The 19,690-nt window shown below is 38.4% G+C and overlaps 2 protein-coding genes and 1 long non-coding RNA gene across 3 annotated transcripts in view; 1 reads left to right on the plus strand and 2 right to left on the minus strand.

Annotated features, from left to right (window-relative positions):
- Positions 1–7,524, minus strand: part of LOC109858847 (gamma-aminobutyric acid receptor alpha-like) — a 13,133-nt gene extending 5,609 nt beyond the window's left edge. The window contains exons 1-3 of the mRNA XM_020436550.1: positions 7,417–7,524; positions 1,402–1,622; positions 683–750 (exon numbers count right to left, since the gene is read on the minus strand). Of these exons, the coding sequence (XP_020292139.1) occupies positions 683–750; positions 1,402–1,622; positions 7,417–7,439 (312 nt within the window). The 5' untranslated portion in view covers positions 7,440–7,524. The remainder of the gene's footprint in view (positions 1–682; positions 751–1,401; positions 1,623–7,416) is intronic.
- Positions 7,525–12,276: 4,752 nt separating this feature from the next.
- Positions 12,277–19,213, plus strand: LOC109863815 (gamma-aminobutyric acid receptor subunit beta-like). Its single transcript, XM_020444397.1, has 9 exons — positions 12,277–12,987; positions 14,878–14,984; positions 15,569–15,636; positions 16,877–17,022; positions 17,177–17,334; positions 17,680–17,964; positions 18,118–18,348; positions 18,430–18,680; positions 18,831–19,213. Exons 1-9 carry the CDS (start codon positions 12,923–12,925, stop codon positions 18,981–18,983), a joined length of 1,464 nt encoding a protein of 487 aa, XP_020299986.1. The 5' UTR covers positions 12,277–12,922; the 3' UTR covers positions 18,984–19,213.
- On the minus strand, positions 12,559–14,436 carry LOC109863821. Its single transcript, XR_002251384.1, has 2 exons — positions 13,927–14,436; positions 12,559–13,026 (listed from the first exon to the last, which is right to left on the minus strand). It is a non-coding gene; the product is annotated as an uncharacterized LOC109863821 (long non-coding RNA).
- Positions 19,214–19,690: the final 477 nt, after the last annotated feature.

A 19,690-nucleotide genomic window follows, 5' to 3' on the forward strand; every position in this document is an offset into this window, starting at 1 on the left:
TTTTCCACTTCTCTCTCTCACTATTTTTTGAGTTTGATTTTCATGCGTTATTTCTGACATTTCTCATATGTATTATATGGTTTATAAGACGTACTATATATACTATATCTGTCATCGCGGTGACAGGTTGTGTTCACTGACAACACGTTAAATAAAAACAACAATAGCGTGCGCGTAGCGCGCGCCTGTGTTGTGCTAGTGAAAGATAAAAAGTAACTTATTAAAATCAAAACAACAATGTAGTCAGAAACAGTTGAACTTTAGAACCACTTTGTGACCCAACTAGCCCAATATTGATGTTTGGTAAAATATTGTTTTTTGTAATTAAAAAACCGTAAATAAAATAGCAACATGAACATTAAAGTTAATAAATACCTTAATGACTTATATTAAAAAAACTTTCTTAGTTTTTACTAATTATTATGTAGATCCATAAAAAACAGACATCCAATAATTTTATTTTTGCAGAAAAACAAAAAAATTTACGTTTCTGCGCTTTTTTACGCAGGCATCAATATCTCCTTAGGCATTTCGGTTAAATATTCGCAAATCTCAACTTGCCTCTAGACTCAACTATTACTACTAGCTTTGTTCTACTCTATATAATGTAACTTTTTCGTTTATATACGCATGTAAATGTTTCACTTTTCTTATTTTCTTTGAAAAAGTTTTCGAATCTCACCATGTCAAGCTCGGACACCGGACCCATACTTCTAATTAAAATATTGGTCTTCACCACTGTGGGCACGCCTGGAAAAAATGCGGAATGACTAATATCAAAACTGACTTTGACGTGATTTATGGAATGTGTCAATAGCAGTATATTTGGGGAAAGTTTAGAACATATCGCTATGTAAAAAAAAAAAAATCGATGACTATTTGTGACAAACGGTCTTTGTCGAATATATAACATAACATTCAAACAAAATATTGGGATAAAATCTCAGATACATAATATTTTAATTTTTATTTAAATTTGCAATGTATATCTCAGACCAGTGTCCTCCTAATCCGCATTGTAGCTTGTGCGCCTATTATTGGTCGGCAATTAATGCGGTTAGACCACCGTATACGATCTTCCTAGACTCTTCGGAATCCAATTATCCGGCGATATTATTTTCCGCCGTACGATGTGCTGAGATTAGCGCGAATGCAGGACATAATATGCACACGATGAAGCGACCGCAGTTCACAATGCGCCTTGTGATACATTAGTGCCAACATTGTATAGATGCAAATTTATTATTTAAATTCAATTTGTTAAATAATTTTCGAAGGCACAATATATTCTCACTTGCATATTATCCCAATTATTTTTGATGATGAGTTACATTATCAACGAGACTTTACGAGAGATCGCAACTATACGTATGAAAGAGGGAAGAAATCTGATCTTCTTACCTTTACCGTGCGTGGGCAACTGACTGTTTTCGTAGTTCATCAGCAGGTTCTCGAGAACCATAGTGATGTTCTTCGAGACGACATCGTTCAAGGCAGCTCTGCGCATCCGGTCTATCGTTAGCGTCGATTCAGATTTGGGCGATGTGAAACCCGACGCCGCTTTGATCTCAAACGCGTGATAACGATACTTGCACATAGTAAGCGGCACGAGAACAACAAAACTGCGCAAAAATATTATACAATGCAAAATTGTTACTTTATTAAAGTAATATATCTTGTATTATTTAGAATTAAATAATATTGTGATCAACTTTAAGTAAACACAGATCACATTTACAAGATACGACACAGTCTTTAATAAAACGTTCGCTTTTAACGTAAAAATTTAAAGAAAGACAATATTTTGGATATGGTACGGTATGAACCCAACCGAAGTTCAGTAATGACGCTGCACATGATGAAAGACTGTTACACAAGAAACATATATGTCAAGTTTTAATTTCGGCATATTAAAGACACTGAAGATATAAGCGAGCGAATACTGAGAGGAAAATATGCATTGTACGTCACATCTCATCGATTTTTCGCTCATTTTTGTTGCGCTTTAGATATGTTGTAAGAGAAGTCGTACCGAGTAATTCTCCACAAAAATTTTGCGGGAGACACAGCTTTAGTTTAGAAAATATAACAATTTCAAGTTTCTGAATTTAATAAAATTGCGCATTAGCTACTTCCGCTTCGATCTTTGTGAAACTTGGTATCTTTGTGTATTTTTAGTCGCTGAAAACAAATGTGAAAGAATTTTTTGTCGGTCAGACATTCAAGCCGCCATCTTGAAAGAACGTGTAAAAAAAGCGTTTTTTACGATTATAGTATAGTCTTTCATCATGTGCAGTGTCACCACTGAACTTTGGGTTGGGTCATACCGTATCACAGCCAATATTTTATATCAATGAAAATTTTAAGAAGAATAAAAAAAGATAACGTTTGCGTGCGAAGTTTAAGTGCAATGACGCTCTTATCAAAAAACTTGTAAACAAAAAATACATTTTGTCGGGGCCTGCGATGAACCTGTCATCAAGTCATATTCAGCATTATAAATGAGTTCTGAATGTCGATAATTGAAATTCATTAAGGATTTAGTGAACGTGAGTGCACTTTGTGGGTGTGTGATCGTTGTAGCTGCTCGATTTGGCAATATAAAGTTGATATTCTGTCCTCCCAAGAGAAACGCATATCGAGGACCAATTATTCAATTTAAATTGAAAAAGGACCCGAGAGATAACGAGAATTATTCACTTAAATAATAATACAATTTTCTCTTACAAAAAAAAAGTAACACAATTTTCCTTTAATATTTTAAAATCTTTACTTTGTCTTTAATGTATTTTACGCGCGAGCGACAATTTTATTCCCGTCTACGTAGATACGAATATGCGAAATTATTATAAAATTATGTATAAATTTCATTTTTCTATACTTGTATTAATTTTTTTTTTTTTTATATATTTAGAAGAGTTTCAACGCGATATATACGTGTGCACGCACGTATCTTTAGCTTCTGCGAAAATAATGCACTTTTACATTTGTATTCCATATGAACTCTCCTGAGTTTATTCATTTATTCACTTTTAATTGCATCGAACAATTTTTATACGCCGTTGTGTCGAGTGGGAATTGATGACGAAAGGTGCGCGCGGTATTCGAAACTTCTCTTCTCGAGCGCGTATAACGTGACGTATAATGACGACGTTAACGTTACAAAGATATTACAAGGAGTTATCTGGGACATGCTGTTCTCCCTCTTCCTTCTTCTCTTTCTCTCTCTCTCTCTCTCTCTCTCTCTCTCTCTATCTCTTCAACTCTTGTGTCCACATTCCCTGTCGCTCTTCCGGCATAGCCGCCGCGAAATAGCATCGCCCACGTGCCAGAACTTCGTTCGCGAAGAAGTCAGATTAACCCCGCTACATCGATAAACCGCAGCTTTTGCGATACGCGCAATGAAGATATTTGCCTATTATCGTAATCGCGCGCAGATAGATCTTTTTTTTATTGCTTCCCCCTTCTCCCAAACGAAAATTATGATTAATTTACAAATCGCAGTTGTTGCGGCAAATTGACGTTGCTGTACATCACGCAAGCGTCGTTACGTCGTTTCCCCATCGCACGTGGAACAATAAAGCCGTAATAAAGTCACGAAAAAGCGGTAAAAACGAGACGAGCATTATCCGGTTTCACGGCATATAGGTACTGATCGTCGGGTAGAAAAAAGTGGACGAGTACCTCTTGTCATCCGCCGATTCAGCAGCATTCACCCCCGCGCGAAGATTTCGCGTCACTGTTTCGAGAGAAACGTCGCGCACTCGCGGGTTACATCACGATCTCTATGTGAGATCGTTTTGCGCTCGATCTCCGGCTCATTCTCAAATGGAGAGCGCGAAACTACGAAAATCAGGGGATAAATGACGATAAAAAGCGCGATTCGCGAGAAACGCAATAAATCACGTAACACCGATGTAAATTATTAATTACGCAAATGCGGCAATTAATCAGATGTCCACCGCCGAGATTAATCGCCGATCGCGAACTATATTTGCGTCTGCGATTCGTAATATAATCGAATCTCCAACTCGACTGCACAGAGTCACACAGAGTCTTTGAAATTTAGGCATTACAGTTTACTTGGTAAATTAAAAATATTACGCTGTATGTAAAAAACAAAAAAGTGAATATATGTTACACTTGGTCTCACAGTAAATTGTGAAAATTTTGCACAAAATGCAATTTCCAGACGACGTTTCTTTCGATGTGTTATAATGCATGAATTTGGTTATTCGCGAAAGGGTTTTAATTGCTTTTTCATCGCCGTTGTTAGTTTCATATACGCGACGTATATGAGAAAAGAACATTATTTGCTCTCCGCAAATTTACGTCAGGAATTTCGAGACGTCAAACCAAAATATGTTCATTTGGTGTGTTTACTCTCCAAACGGATTGTTCTATACATCGTACATTTGACAAAATCAAATATGTATACATGTACATAAATAAACTCAATCAAATAATATCACAATCGATTATAATTTTATTTTTTTTTTTTTATCGCACCTCTAATTTTTGCAGAATTTCTTGGATATTTTCGCGAGGAATTCGGAGAGCGCAAATTTGCGGACGGTCGCAAAAAAGAACGGATATTTTCGCGCTGCTTAAATATCTTTAATTAATAAATGCCTTTTCTAAATTTTTTTTTTTTTATTTCGAAGTCGGTGAGAATGCACACTGAGAATGCGGAGTGGTATGAAAGTCTAGATGAACTTGAAGCGAAATCGAAGAAGCGCGCGAGTGTGTGTACGGGATCCTTTTTCATTTGAAATCCTCGGGAAAGTAGTGAGAGACCGGTTGCTTTTGTTATTGACTCTTCCATTTCCCGTAAAAGAGTGTAAAAATCGCAAATAAAATATCACGTATCCTCTGTTCGCTTCGCGAAATTGCACCCACCCGTTTCCGTTGTATGCCCGCGAGAGAGAGATTTGAATTTATAAAAAATTCTTTCTCTATACACACACACATACGCGATTTTGCATTATCTTTGAGACAAATAAAAACAGGTATTTTATTGAATCGAGACAAAGCACGTGTCCGCGTATGTGTGTGTGTGTGTGTGTGTGCGCGCGCGCGCACTTTGTGCGTATCTCATTGATACATATGGAGAATTTGCGGGTAACCGATCTTGCGAAACCACCCTCGCTCTAATCTGCATTGCTGCTCTAGCTGGAACTTCATTACTTTCGTTTAGAAAACCGCGACTCCAATTTCGTCGCGTTTGCGATTAACGATTTCACTATTTGTAAATATTTACCCGATATAAAAAAATCTCTGGTTTACACTTGTTAAATATTATACGATATCGTTATTAGCGTTGACTGCCAAGTTGCGAGACGCGTAAAAGAACTTAAAAAATCAAATGTTTCGCGAAACGATGCAATTTATATCTGGATGTCTCTCTTCGCGTATCAAACATACGACTCGACGAATATGCTCAATTAAATTCAAAGAGTAATTACGTTTCCCGTGGGAAACAAGCTGTCTCGAAATCCGTTCTTGAAACATTCAGAAGCTCTTACACAAGTTGCGCGATCGGCGCACATACCTATAATAGCATAAGATGCACCTTTGAGTCTCATACGTCAGAAGCGCGGCAGCGCTTTGATGCGCGATGATTGAAAGTTTTTATTATTACGAGATGTATGCAAAGTGCTTTTTACAAATACGGCGTACAAAACAACATCTCGAATAAGTCGGGAAAGAGAGTAAATCTGAATAACAATTAGAGCGAGTGTATAATCATAATCATTCGTACGGGGAGCATCATCAGAACACGATTTTTAAAATAGAACGATTATTACGATTATTAATTTAAACTACGAGATGTGTACTTAAGAGTAACAAAACAATTATGTTGCATATTTATTGTCAAATATATATATATAGCAATATATTAATTATTTATCAATACTTCTATTATTTTGCGCGAGAATTATTATTTTATATTTATCTCTATCGATTTGTTTAAGCCTAACTCGGCTATTTTGTGTAATTAGCATGATTGATTAACGATTAAAAAACACACAAAAAATATAGTTTATTTCTCGCGCATCCGTTCACTCACTAATTTGACGTTTCGAGCGATATTTATTCGAATAACATTCTATCTACAAAAAAACCGCAAAAAAAAAATAAATTGTCATTAATGATAAAACATTACATGAGAGAGAGAGAGAAATAAAATTTGTTTGCCAACTTATTCCGGCCGTTATTTAAATTATCTCTCACAGAATCCACTCAGCCATAAAATAGGCACTGTTTACTCTCTTGTTGATAGAGCCATACTTTTATCAGATCCTCAATTCCACAATAAAAATTTACATTTTATTATCAACATTTTAATAAATAATAATTATCCAATACGTTTCATTTTCAAAATCATTAATAGGAGATTAAGAGTGTTGTTCAGAAATAAACTAAATAAACATATCATAAATTCTACGGATGATGAAACAGATAAATTCTTTTTTGTATTGCCTTACATTTACAATCATAACAATAAGTTAGAGCATATCAAAATCAATAACAAAAAGATCAATCCAACGTATCGTAATTTAAACCAGTTATCAAAATATATTAAAACACACAAAGACCCAGTTTTATTCAACAAACAAAAAAATGTTGTTTATCGCATTTCTTGTCAACAATGCACATCATCATATGTAAAACAAACCAAAAGACTAGAATTAAAGAACACATCAATTATGTCAGGAATGGACAAGTAGATACGTCAGTAGTAGCCAAACATAGTATTGAGACTGGACATGGATTTGAATCTAATTCGGTCAAAATATTAGACATAGAACAGAATTATTACAAAAGACAGACTTCTGAAATGTTACATATTAAAAAACAAGAACATGGTCTGAACCTTATGAGAGACACTGAGGCGTTACATGATACGTACATCCCTATTCTTGACAAATTACGTTTTAATACATAGAGGGAGCGATAATTCTCTTTCCGTTCGATCCTAGTTCTTAGACTCAGTATTGATTGCGTGCATGAACAAGTATGACTTGATTCTTTGAAGAACGCTCTATCTCATTTAACATGTGATCAAGTACACCATTATTTTGAACATTTTTATATCAATTAACATGTGATAAGCACACCATTGTTTTAGGTATGTCAGATTGTAATATTATTTGTAATGTTTTAAGTTTTTTAGAATGTTGAAGTTTATCTGTAAATAATTTTCTTTTGTGTTAGATTCAATTGATAAGAACTCGAAATAAAGTCGAAACGTTTTGAGAAAAAAATTATTTAAGTTTTAATTATTGCACTATATCCTGCATTGGATCTACACAGCCGTAGAATTTAAACATTAAAATTTGTTCGTCAAACTTCGCGTTTTTTTAAAGGACATTTGTCGATCTTTCATTACGACATTATGATTATTTTACTCACAGCGACAGTTTTTTCGATGTCATCTTCGGGATTGACTCGTCAGGTAAGGATCTTCTCTTGGCTCTGACGAAGTTTCGGGAGCGCACGTGTTCCGTTCTCGTTGATGATCGACGACGAGAGTTTGACAGTCGCCACGAGGCGCGACGAGCCATTGCGGCGGCCGCGTGGGTCTTAGCGCCGCGTACCCCCTTAGCTTGCGCGGTCTTACGGCATCGCGCAAGCTCCAAAATCACACCGCGATCGTACATTCGCGGTACATTCGCCTTATAATCCATTAATGCCACGCGTGCTTGCATACGCGGATTTATTGTTGTTTGAGTAATTCTGAAACGGGTTTTGTTCGGGCTTAATTTTCCTTATGGATATCATACGGCGATCGCGCGCCCGAGGATATCACGAAGAGATATTCTCAAAATCTATGATAATGTTTGCGGGAATTAATCCTATGCTTTCGTCGGGCTTTGTCGTGATTTTCGGAAGGACACGAAGAATTTGACACCGAAGTGTTTCAAAGAAGCGAAACCAGATACGAAGATTCTTGTGAAACTCGAAGTTCCGATTTTAGACGTCACATATATAGAATCTCAACTCGGACACGATTTCAATTTTCGTGCGTTTTATATTGTTTTTATTTAACTTTAAGATTTGATAGTGTATTTATTACATTTTAAGTTTAACAATGAAGTAATAGAAAATATAAATGTGTAAATTTAATTATTGTTTGTATTTTTATACAAACGCGGATTATATACGTCCGATTGTTATAATGTTATTAACAGCGTTCGAAGCGCGCTGAGAGGACTAACCGCATAGTCTGACGATTTTCAGTCAATCCGGACTACTCCTGCAATCAACGAGATTTTATACGTCACCTCTTCCCGTCAAATCATATTAAACTTTGAACAGCTAACAGATTTAAACGTCCGCGTTAATTAGCAAGTTTCCGAAGCGTGTTTCTGATCGCGTCATGTTTCAGTTAAGCTGCATGCTTTATTTACGAGAGCTGCTTTTCGTTTATAGTGTTTATACACTCAAAGTGTAAAATCTAAGGATCAGAGAGAGAGAGAGAGAGAGAAAGAGAGAGAAGAGTGTTCGCGGTAACAGCACGTTGAACTGCGCGAAGAGAGTCTTACATTACAGATGCGCAAGTGTGAAACAACTGAAAACAAGTCGTAGAAAGTTTGAAAAACCGATAGTTTATAAAAATATAAGTACGTAACAGAGATATAAAAATTTATTAATTCCATTAATTTTTCATATTCTTGTTTTATTACATTTTTCTTTTAACAGCATACACATACATGTATTTGCCACAAAGTAACAGATAAGATTCTGAAAGTTTCTGCTTTTGCAGAAATTGAGTTTCGCGGGAGTGATTTGAGAGTGATCGCCGCGCAAAGATACGCTGACGCGATTTTCGTTTCGTCGCGTCTCTGGATCTTCGAAAATTGATCGAAACACGTTTTCTCCAGTTGAAATGATTTCCGACCGATGTGTGTCGCTCTAGCGGGAAAACTCTTATCGTCCCGCGGCGATTTAAGTAAATCCATCCTGCCTCGGCGCGCGAGGCTTATCGATTGCAAATCTAACCACATGTCGTACACGAGTTCTGTTGCGATCGGCGTGTAAAATGTTAAAAGCAGATTTCTCTCGTATACACTTAGGATAAAATATTGAACGGAGGAAAGGAAAAACTGTCAAAATATCTGTCGTTTTTAATTCCACTTCTTTTTCGAGGATTTAAGAAACATACGCTTTTCTCGCGTAATCTCGCCAGTGATAATCCAGTTAGCGCGAGCTTTCGCCACAAACTATCCGATCAGGCGAATCCGTATGTGCAGGATTCGCATCTCGATCGACGAATCACGTGTCGAGAAAAAAAAAACGTAAAAACCGATTGACCGGAGCGGAGCGTTTTATTTTGCTGATTATTCGATATTGAAATTTTTCCTTTGACCGTATTCTCTCATCCTTTTTGTTCGATTTTTAATTTGTGTTTTCGTGAAAAAGGCACTGCGAGTGCTATTCCTCTTTGTGAAGATGTTCGCGCAATTAAGTGGCCATAGAAACGTGAATTTAATTATTTAAATTTGATTATTTAATTCTTTTTATTTTAATTATTTCCTCTTACAAAAAAAAATTGAGCAAAATGCGTGCGATAATCTGTGATAACGCTGAAATGTTTAGATTTCTTAGTTTTCTCTCATATTTTCAATATAATTTTTAAAATTATTAATATTAATCTTCTATTAATTATTACTAGTGTTTTGCACTTACAAGATTTTTTTAACAAATATTTCAAATAAAGCTCAATGGTAAAACATCGCTCGCGCTAAGAGACGATGTTATTCCGCGGGAATTATCTATCCTACGAAAGATTTTCGTGAAGAAGATCGTCCGTAATATGTTATACTCGGTAGTCGCAAATCACACCGCGTGTATATACTTCCACCAAGTGTCCCAAATCTCGACAGTCAGTTATCGGATAACTTTGTCACGGTAATGTGTGTGATATGACGCGGAAAGTGAATCTTCGTTAATGCTTAGCCGGGCGCCCATTAATTTGATCTTATCTCTCGCCCCGCGTCGCTAGACGCTAGACGCTTTTTAGACTTTTTATTTGTCGAGAGAGTCACGTCTGGAAACGTTGTCTCATCATCAAGACATCGCGAAAATAGTCGCCGTGAATTGTTCCGCAGATTTGTTCTTATTTTCTGTGTATATTACCACTTCTTTATTTGTGATAACGTGCCACGAATTGGAAGTTACCGGAGAGAAACGCGCGACTTATTTGCAAGGAAATCTCTCTTGTCTTCTTGTTCAATCAAGCGAGACTTTAAAGAATATAGAGTCGATCGGTTTTTGCTGTTCGCATCGCGAATAAGCAGAATCGATCGCGCCCGTTCCATCGATCGCGTCTCGTCGCGTAATACGACTCGCGAGGGTTAATGACACACGTTTCGCGTTTTAAAGAGAGATGGTAATGACGGCGATAGCGGCTACGATGATGGCGACGACAACGACGACGACGACGACAACGATGGTAGTGTGGCGATGTTCGATCGGCTCGCTCCGAAAATCCGATCGCACGGCTGTGTGTCAGTAGGTCGGTCGAGACGGAGAGTTGGTACAACGTGCATGCGCCCTGCGCGCAAGTCGTGCGGCAAGTCGCGCGCGCGGGGAAAACCCTCGGGGCGGGCGACGAAAGACGAGGTGAGTCTCGGAGGAGAGAAGCATCAAGGCGATCCGAGGGATGAGGGAAAAGAGGGCGATCGGCTGAGAGGAAGCGGCTGGAGGATACACAGGGGTGAAACGGGAACGATCGCACGTGAAAAAGGGGATGCGAGCGAGAGGGATGAAAGACCCGCGGAAACGGGAGTGTGGAAGAGGGTGAATTGTGGGAGCGAAAGGGTGGAGGTTGGCGAGATAGGGTAAGAGAGAAATGTACAGATAGTCGCGCGCGTTGGCGGGAGCGAGGGGATGATTTCCGGAGGGATGGAGTATGGTAGAGAGAGAAGGAAAGAGAACGCGTTCGCGATGAGGGAGCGTGAGAGGGAAATCGACAGTGGATCTGCGTTAGCTACCGAGGGATGAAAGGCAGCAGCCTCCGCGAGGCTCGTGGCGCACGGGAATATCTCGCGTTTCTGCTCGGCGACGTTGACGACGTCGACGACGACGTGCACGAGGACGGGGACATCGACGGGAAATGATGCTGCGTGACGATCGATGACGCGCCAGTGACAGCGCGTTCAAATGGTTTCGCGAGTGAGTCGTGAGTTCAACGAGTGACACGAAGAAGACCACCTGATAACACCGGCCTCCGTGAACCTCATTGATAATAACGGTAAATACGAGAGATCGCGATCTCGCGCTCCGATCGATTTCAAGTTACGATGAAAGCACAAAGTGCGCGCGAGCGATAACTCGGGTCGACGACGGCGCGATAATCAGAGGCTGATCGTTTCCACATTCCCCAGTCAGATCGACAATGAGATCGTCGCGTCGTGTGTCGTGATTCTCGTCGGATGCAGCAGGTAAACGTTTGTTTTTTTTTTTTTAGACAGCGCAGATCTAAATAACGAGCAAAACATGCATCTATTGGTAAAATATAAAAAAAATTAACGAGAGATTTTATAAATTAGTTTTTTTTTATTAGTTCTTTTTCATTATTTATTACCTCAAGTTTTCAATGTTGTAAAATATAACTTTAATACTTACCGCTTGTGCGATTCTAAAATATATTATTCTTCATATTCTACAATCGGTGATACAATTCTTATTGTATGTTTTACAAGGAGAAACGCATGTTGGAAGATGTATCGCACTTCGGAATACTTACGCAAGGGGTATCGCGTGCATGAAATATTCCCTGTCGTCAATCTGAACCGCGCGCATTAATAAATCCAGCCGACGGGACGAGAACCAAAAAAAAAAAAAAAAAAAAATTATTCATAACCGTCATTATTTACGGAGTATAGAATTTCGTGACTAACAAGATCGTCTTCGTCTTGATTGCCTCGGGGAAAAAGTATGTGTATTCGGAGTATGCAATATATTGCGGTCTATATTATTTTGTCGCGTCTTTCAAGTTTTTTTTTCTGCTTCCGCAAACGTCACATTTGCGAAAGCAAACGTCGTCGTCTTCGTGCGCGACACGATCTTTAAAGCTGAAAGCGAATAGAACGAATTTTGCCCCCGCACGGACGATATTTAGAGCGTGTTATGTACGATATTTTATTTCATTCTTATTTCGCCGTATTGTGCGCACCATCGCTGATACTTCATCGCGCCGGTCCACGGTTTGTTGTGCTTTATTCTTTAATCTGATCAATTGCCATACATATATGTATAAATGTACATGCAAATGACGTTATATATCGAGTTTTTAACCGATCGATTTTCTGCTGAAAAATAAATAAAAACAGAGAAAAACAGACAAGTGCGGCTATGAGCTTTAGGGCTTAAATTCATCGGGAAATGGTTTTACACTCGATTCTGTTTTAAATTAATTTCCCTGCATTCTTAATTCCTTATCGCTTAATCCGTAAACCACCGTAATTTGTTGTCGTCCTTTTATCTCCGATTATGGAAACACCGAATTAAAGTAAATAATACATATATATATATATATTCAACGAGTACTTTTTCTTTGAAAATTTAATTGAACCTATATTTGTTCACATAAAGTTTGGAATTGACACAAGTGAGGGTAAGATAAATCCTTCATTCCATTTTTTTAAGGATTGTGCCGGAGTTAGAATTTATTATGCAAGGTCGATTGTGTTCTAGTGCGTGCGGGAACAACTCAAGAGAGTGCGGAACAAGGTCAAAGTTGGAAAGGGTCTCTCTTCCCTTCTCACATTTGTGATTTCAGAACGGCGACGGTGGCAGCGAGCCGGTCACGGAGATGCCGAGAGGATGCGAGGACACCGCGAGATGACGTTCTCCGCCACTTTCGTCGTTCACTGACGCAATCCCGTCCGGATAACGAAAGACGATTGGCAGGATGCTGCCGTGCGGACTGCTGATCGTCCTCCTCCTTCTCGTGCAGCTGCGTCATCGTGTCATCTGGTGAGCATCGTTATCTCTCGAATCCTTCTCTTCGTACTCCTGTCGCAAAAAAATTGCGGCGGATAAACGACGCTCTCCAATTCTCGGATTTCCAATGGATTGTAACGAACACGTGACACGCATACGCGACTTACGGGGTTCGATTGTACGTATCTCGAAGGGAGATGTGAGATACTCACACTCTGGCATACCAAAGCAGACAAATAACGAAGAATACGTCTTTCGAAAATGTAATATATATAAGATCCGATTTTGTCGCTATTAAATTAATAAATAAAATACCGCGTATTGGTTCACAATTGCCGTTTTTTTTTTTTTTTTTTTTACATTTACTTTAAATTAACCGAACTTGAGAGGTCACTTCTCATTTTACCATTTTATTTAAATAATACCGTTTGACCATAAAATTGAAATACATCACGTTTAATAATAAAAGAAAAAATAGGAAAAAAATGTAAAGTTTGCAAACCCTTGCAAATTACGATAGTTTACAATACAACTAAATACGCACTTTGTAGAAATCTTGTTGCGATAGAATTGTAGCTAGAAATCCCATGTTATTTTGAAGAGATCCACTTTAATCTCTGCGCGGTACAACCGAAGGTCTTATTCGGGTTCTTGTACAAGAAAGTATTTTGCTAAAGGAAAATCGATTTTATAAGCTTGTTCGCCTAACGAGGTTTCAGTTCGAAGAAACTGATTTTAAAAAATGTTCACCAAAAAGTTCAGAGACTCTTCGTCCGATGTAATATAATGTTCGAGACGCGAGAGATTGCGATTTAAAATATATATATAGAAAGTTCGCGAGATAATATCTTAAACGAATGTCGGAAGTTAACTCGTTAAGAAACAATTCAATTCGCGTTCACGCGAAAGCGAACTAATTTATACACAGAAATGAATTGGCACGATTAAGCGCGAAAGGAAGTAATTAGATACCTGAATTAAGCTCGACGCGCGACGCAAACGATTGTTCGGGCAATCAGAATCCCAATCAGTCCGCTGTACACAAGCAGGAACAACAAAGCTCCATTTCCCGGGCAAAAGACAATCCTGATAATCCTCTTCGAGCAACCTCGCATTCCGCGACATCATCTCGTCGTGTTCCGGCGCGAGAGATCGTCAAAGAGAGAGAGATCCTTCCTAATTTCTTGAAAAGATGAAGAATAACGCGATGGCGAAGAAAATAATAACAACCGACCAGACTAGGTCGACAGTGCCCGAACTGCACAATGGAAGAAATTTCGAGATGTACGACATTATCTCCTTTACGTCCATGATTCTTGTTACGTAATTAATTTTCGTTCTGATTTATTTATCGAAGAGAGTTGCGCGCACGGATTGCGATATAGTCGGTAGAAACACAAGCAAACGAAATTTGTTAGACTAATTGCGTACAAAAATATTAGGCGAATTTTGAAACGTTTTTTTCTTCGTCAGGCCATATTTGACAAAGACGAACGTCGAAAACGCGAATCTTTCGGCGCATACTTCAAAAAGTCAGAGCTCTGATGGTAATCGATATAAGACACGTGTAGTATATATTATACAGTTAGGAGAGCGTATATGCCTCCCCACATGAAGTAGCACATCAATAATGTTTTAAATAATAAAAAATATTATTCGCAACTTCATGGGTGAAGAGACTGTATACACGCCCTCGACTGTATATAATATATAATGTTTAGAAAATTATATATAATGTTTAGAAAATTATATATAAAACAACTAATGCTAATATACAAAACGTTATAAATTTTGTCTTCTTCACGGAAAACTATTAAGCGTATTTAATAACAATTAATACTGTGCGTTTGGTAAAGGATATCGTAACAGCGTTTGAGTTCAAAGTTTCCGAATTTTCGAATTTCCGAATTTCACACTTCACAGGGCTTCCCCGGAGAGTACCGAAATGTCCGATAGATTGGAGAACGTTACGCAGACAATTTCGAGGATACTCGACGGCTACGATATTCGATTAAGGCCGAACTTTGGCGGTAAGTTCGAGATCTTATCGATCTCTATATCTCTGTGCACGCTTAGTTAAAAGTTATCTTGATTAAATACATATATAGAGTGTACAAATAAATATACAAAATAGTATATAATAATACAATTCCGTGTGTGTATAAAAATGTTACACTAGAGCAACCACACGGATCGGGAATTCCTGTAAAACTATCGTTTATAAACTTATTGTTAGATGTGAAGCTACATTTAATAGAGGTAGATTGTGGAATAAAAATGACTACCGAAAAGCACACAGGGGAACTTTTAGATATATAAGCGCTACGTAAGCTTTTAATGAAGTTTTCCACGTCACTCAACGAAGCGCCGATCGCAATCAGCGCCTTTAATCGAGCGTGCAACAAGGGGAAGTAATTTGCCAATATATTATCAATGGATTAGAAAGACGGCTTTAAATTATTTCTTTCCCCCGTTTCAAAACGGCGTTTCCTATCGGCAAACAGCTTTTCGATCGGCGAAAAATAAAGAAATTGAGATGTTCAATTTTGCGCGCGTTTTTATATCCAGTATTTTGAAAGTATTTGAAAAATTAATGAAAGATTGTTATTCAAAGGTGAACCATTATCAGTCGGGATGGATCTCACCATCGCGAGTTTCGACGCGATCTCAGAAGTCAATATGGTAAGTATATCTAAAAAACACATAAAGAACATATAAAATATAAATCCGATGTTCTTTGATATTAACACATTCGCGGCAATTCTAGAGCAAAATCGTTACGGACAGCCGCCATACAATTTTCAAAAAAACAATATCTAAAACAATTTTCATAATGTTGTTAACGCTAATTTTCAGCCAGCGTAATTTTAAACAATTATCAGACCATCTTCGATATATGTATGAATATTGCGAGACTAATTCCAAGTGCCTCAGTGGCCTAACAGGGAAGGCGATGGCACGGAAAGCCGGAGATTCCAGGTTCTCGACTCCTGGCCGAGGAGTTTTTTTCGCAATATTTTAAAATTAGTTAGGGGGGTATCCCGGGGGTCTCTCATATGTGAGATGCAAATCCAGCATCCCGTATGAATTTAAGAATTGAGATTTCAATTCAAAAAACACTCACTTGTAAAAATTTACAAGTTGAATTCGTTACCTGTGTGTATATATATATATATACACGCACAGTTTCCGCTCAAACGAGCGGATGGCTCGTAAGGCCTTTTATATATTTCTTGTTATTAATTTTCATACAATTTTCTATAGCTGAGAACCGCAGGATTTGTTTATTTAAATAAGTGTAAAAGATACAAAATATTGTTTCATCATATTACACTTATATATTCATTAAACAAATGAACATGAAGAGTGAAAAAAAAAAATGACGTAGAACTACGTCAGCCAATCTTCAGCTACAGATTTTAAATGACGTAGGAAGCGGTGTCTACGTCATCGGCCGCGAATGTGTTGATATTTTTTTCACGATCTCAGCGAGTATATGTACATATATATATTTATGTATATATACACATATACGTAGTGAATTTTAATTCTCGTGTTTATACATATATTAATGATAAACACACACTCTCTCTCTCTCTCTCTCAAATTTATATTACTATTCACTATATTCTCGTACAACGTGAACTGACAGGTTTACGCGTTTGTGTCGGATGTTTGTATATCGGAATATTATACGCAGAATTTCAAAGTACAAACTCTCTCCTTTTGTTCTCTTTCCGTGTTCATACATCATAACATCTTTGTCGTTGTGAATTCTCGAATCGATTCTCCTGGACTACGATAAGCCGCTTTATATATTAGATCGAGTTCTATTAAATTTTCCACTCAATTTATATATACAATTAATTGTAATAATATGACAAATTATATTTATCACATTAATTCCTCCTTGACGTCTCAGGATTACACGATAACGATGTATTTAAATCAATACTGGAAAGACGAGAGACTCGCCTTTTCGAACGAGAACGATGTCTTGACGTTGAGTGGCGATTTCGCGGAGAAGATCTGGGTCCCAGATACGTTTTTCGCCAACGATAAAAACAGGTATAATCGCAAAAACAAATAGATATAGATACACGACGCTTCAAAAGTTTATGTACCGAGCATTATAGCGATCATTTTAAAAATCGTATTTCTTTATCGGATGCCTTTCGGCATTACTGTGCGTACTGTTTCGCTCAAATGCGCGTTTTCGCAGCTTTCTGCACGACGTTACCGAGCGCAACAAGCTCGTGAGATTATCGGGCGACGGCTCAGTCACATACGGCATGAGATTCACAACGACCCTGGCCTGTATGATGGACCTACATTACTATCCTCTCGACTCGCAGAATTGCACCGTCGAAATTGAAAGCTGTACGTATATCCGTACACACGTGTGTTTTGAATGCACGTCGAATATATACACATGTACATGTAAAATGATGTCCATCCAAATTCTCTTCTCACGTGCGTAGCAAATTTTGTTCAAAAATTTACATAAAAAAAAAAAAAAAGAAACCTCTGCGATTTTCTCATTTTTTCAATCTTTTCTTCGCACGCTTTAAAAATAAATAATTCAGCAAAGTTTTTTTTATTTCCTTGTTTTGAAAAGTCATACTTTTTTTGTCACACATACGTTTGTTTGAATAATAAGCGAAAAAAGAATTTTAAACCCCAAATTGAATGCGGTCCGAATTACACGCTGTTCCGAATGTTCAGATGGATACACGGTGCTCGACGTGGTGATGTACTGGAAAGAAACTCCCGTTCGCGGGGTCAAGGAGGCAGAATTGCCGCAATTTACGATAATCGGGTACGAAACCAACGATCGAAAGGAGAGGCTGGCAACGGGCACCTATCAGCGGCTCTCGTTGAGTTTTAAGCTCCAGAGGAACATCGGTTACTTCGTTTTTCAGACATATCTGCCGAGCATACTGATTGTGATGCTCAGCTGGGTTAGCTTCTGGATCAATCACGAGGCCACCAGCGCGAGGGTAGCTCTCGGTGAGAGTGCAACGAAATTTTTTCGTGTCTCTGTGAAAAATAATAAAAAATAACATACGCGAAAAGTAAATAGAGGAAAATCTCGCGTAAATAATAGAAAAAATTACGAGTAAGAGAGAGAGTAAAATTGGTAGCTCATTGTTTCTTTTTCAGGTATCACGACCGTGTTGACAATGACAACAATATCGACGGGTGTCAGAAGCTCACTGCCACGGATCAGTTACGTGAAGGCAATCGACATCTATCTCGTGATGTGCTTTGTCTTCGTGTTCGCGGCACTGTTGGAATACGCGGCGGTCAATTACACGTATTGGGGCGCCAGAGCCAAGAAGAAGACCAAGAAGAAAGACACCGACGAGAAGAAAGTGATTTCTTCCAAAACCGGTAAAATCCGAATAATTCGCGCGATGAAGAATTTTTCTTTTCTCTTTTGAAATTCTTCTATTTGTCAATGTTTTACTTCAGGAAGCAAAGCCAGTTCGCCCTTTCCCGGTGGCACGGACGCGGATATTATCGAGCTCCAGGATCTCAGAATGTCACCGTTGCCGAGCATCAGAAACAGATCGGGTTTGGTCAGCGCCTCGTCAACACCGGGAACCGGTAAGGATCACGATCCGGCTAAGTTCCCGCCGAGCTTCCGCATCTCCAGATCTGCCGTTTACAATACACGTAACAGCGGCCTTAGGTACAGAGGTCCGAGACCGCACAAGCCAAAGGTACGCGAGAAACATTTTTGCCAAAAAAAAAATTTATTTTATTCTAATCGTCTCTTTGTTTTTTCTCTATCGCGCAATTTTTTTCTTCATTTCTTACAAAGTAGTGTGTTTTCTCTTTCAATTTCTAAATTACACACGTGTTGATTTCAGATGTTACACGCTCTGCGTAGAGGCGCTTCCGTGTTGCGCGTGTCGATGCCAAAGATCAAAGATGTGAACGTGATAGATAAGTATTCGCGAATCATCTTCCCGGTCAGTTTCATGCTATTCAACGCCGTGTATTGGGTGTTCTACTTTTTCTGAGCAACGAGGGGATGATTGATCCGAATTCCGCGCTCGGCCTCTCCCCGTCTGCGCCAGAAGAAAAAGGACCAATCGATTCGGGAGGATTCTTTTGTAAAGCACATTCGAGCTTTCACTAGTCATCGAACGACGTGTATTTTTTGCGGGAAGATGAAGATCCACCGAATATACAGGTGATGAAAGTAGTGTATCGAAAGTACTGCCACGAAACAATTTATCGATAGAAACTAAAAAAAAAAAAAAAAACAAAAAAAAATCACTCGCGGAGGGACACGTTACACGAGATTTTTGAAAATTAGAAAGTATACAATATAGTGAGATAAGAGCGATACGACGAGCGACAATATGTTCCTAATGAAGCGTGGCAATGTGGACGAATTTCGTTCTAGGATCGAAGACGACACATTGAGAAGAAATATTTGCGCTCATCACGTCACAAATGAATTTACCATTGACGACTTACGGCTTACGATCTTTAATCATATTGATATATAATATAAACTTGTAAGAATACAATCCGCAATAATAACATCCATTTTTTCCACGCATTTTGTGGGGGTGTACGTTCGTTTTTCTTTTATCATACGACGGATGGATTATACAAGGTAATCGTCACGTATACACAGTTTGTCCGGAAAGTTCCCGGACTGATTTTTTCTAGCGCGGGTAAGCGGCGCTATCGAGCGGTCAACGCTGGAACTACTTAG

Source organism: Pseudomyrmex gracilis, unplaced genomic scaffold (genome assembly GCF_002006095.1).
Source record: "Pseudomyrmex gracilis isolate BER0280 unplaced genomic scaffold, ASM200609v1 scaffold_0, whole genome shotgun sequence".
Classification (NCBI taxonomy): Eukaryota; Metazoa; Arthropoda; class Insecta; order Hymenoptera; family Formicidae; genus Pseudomyrmex; species Pseudomyrmex gracilis.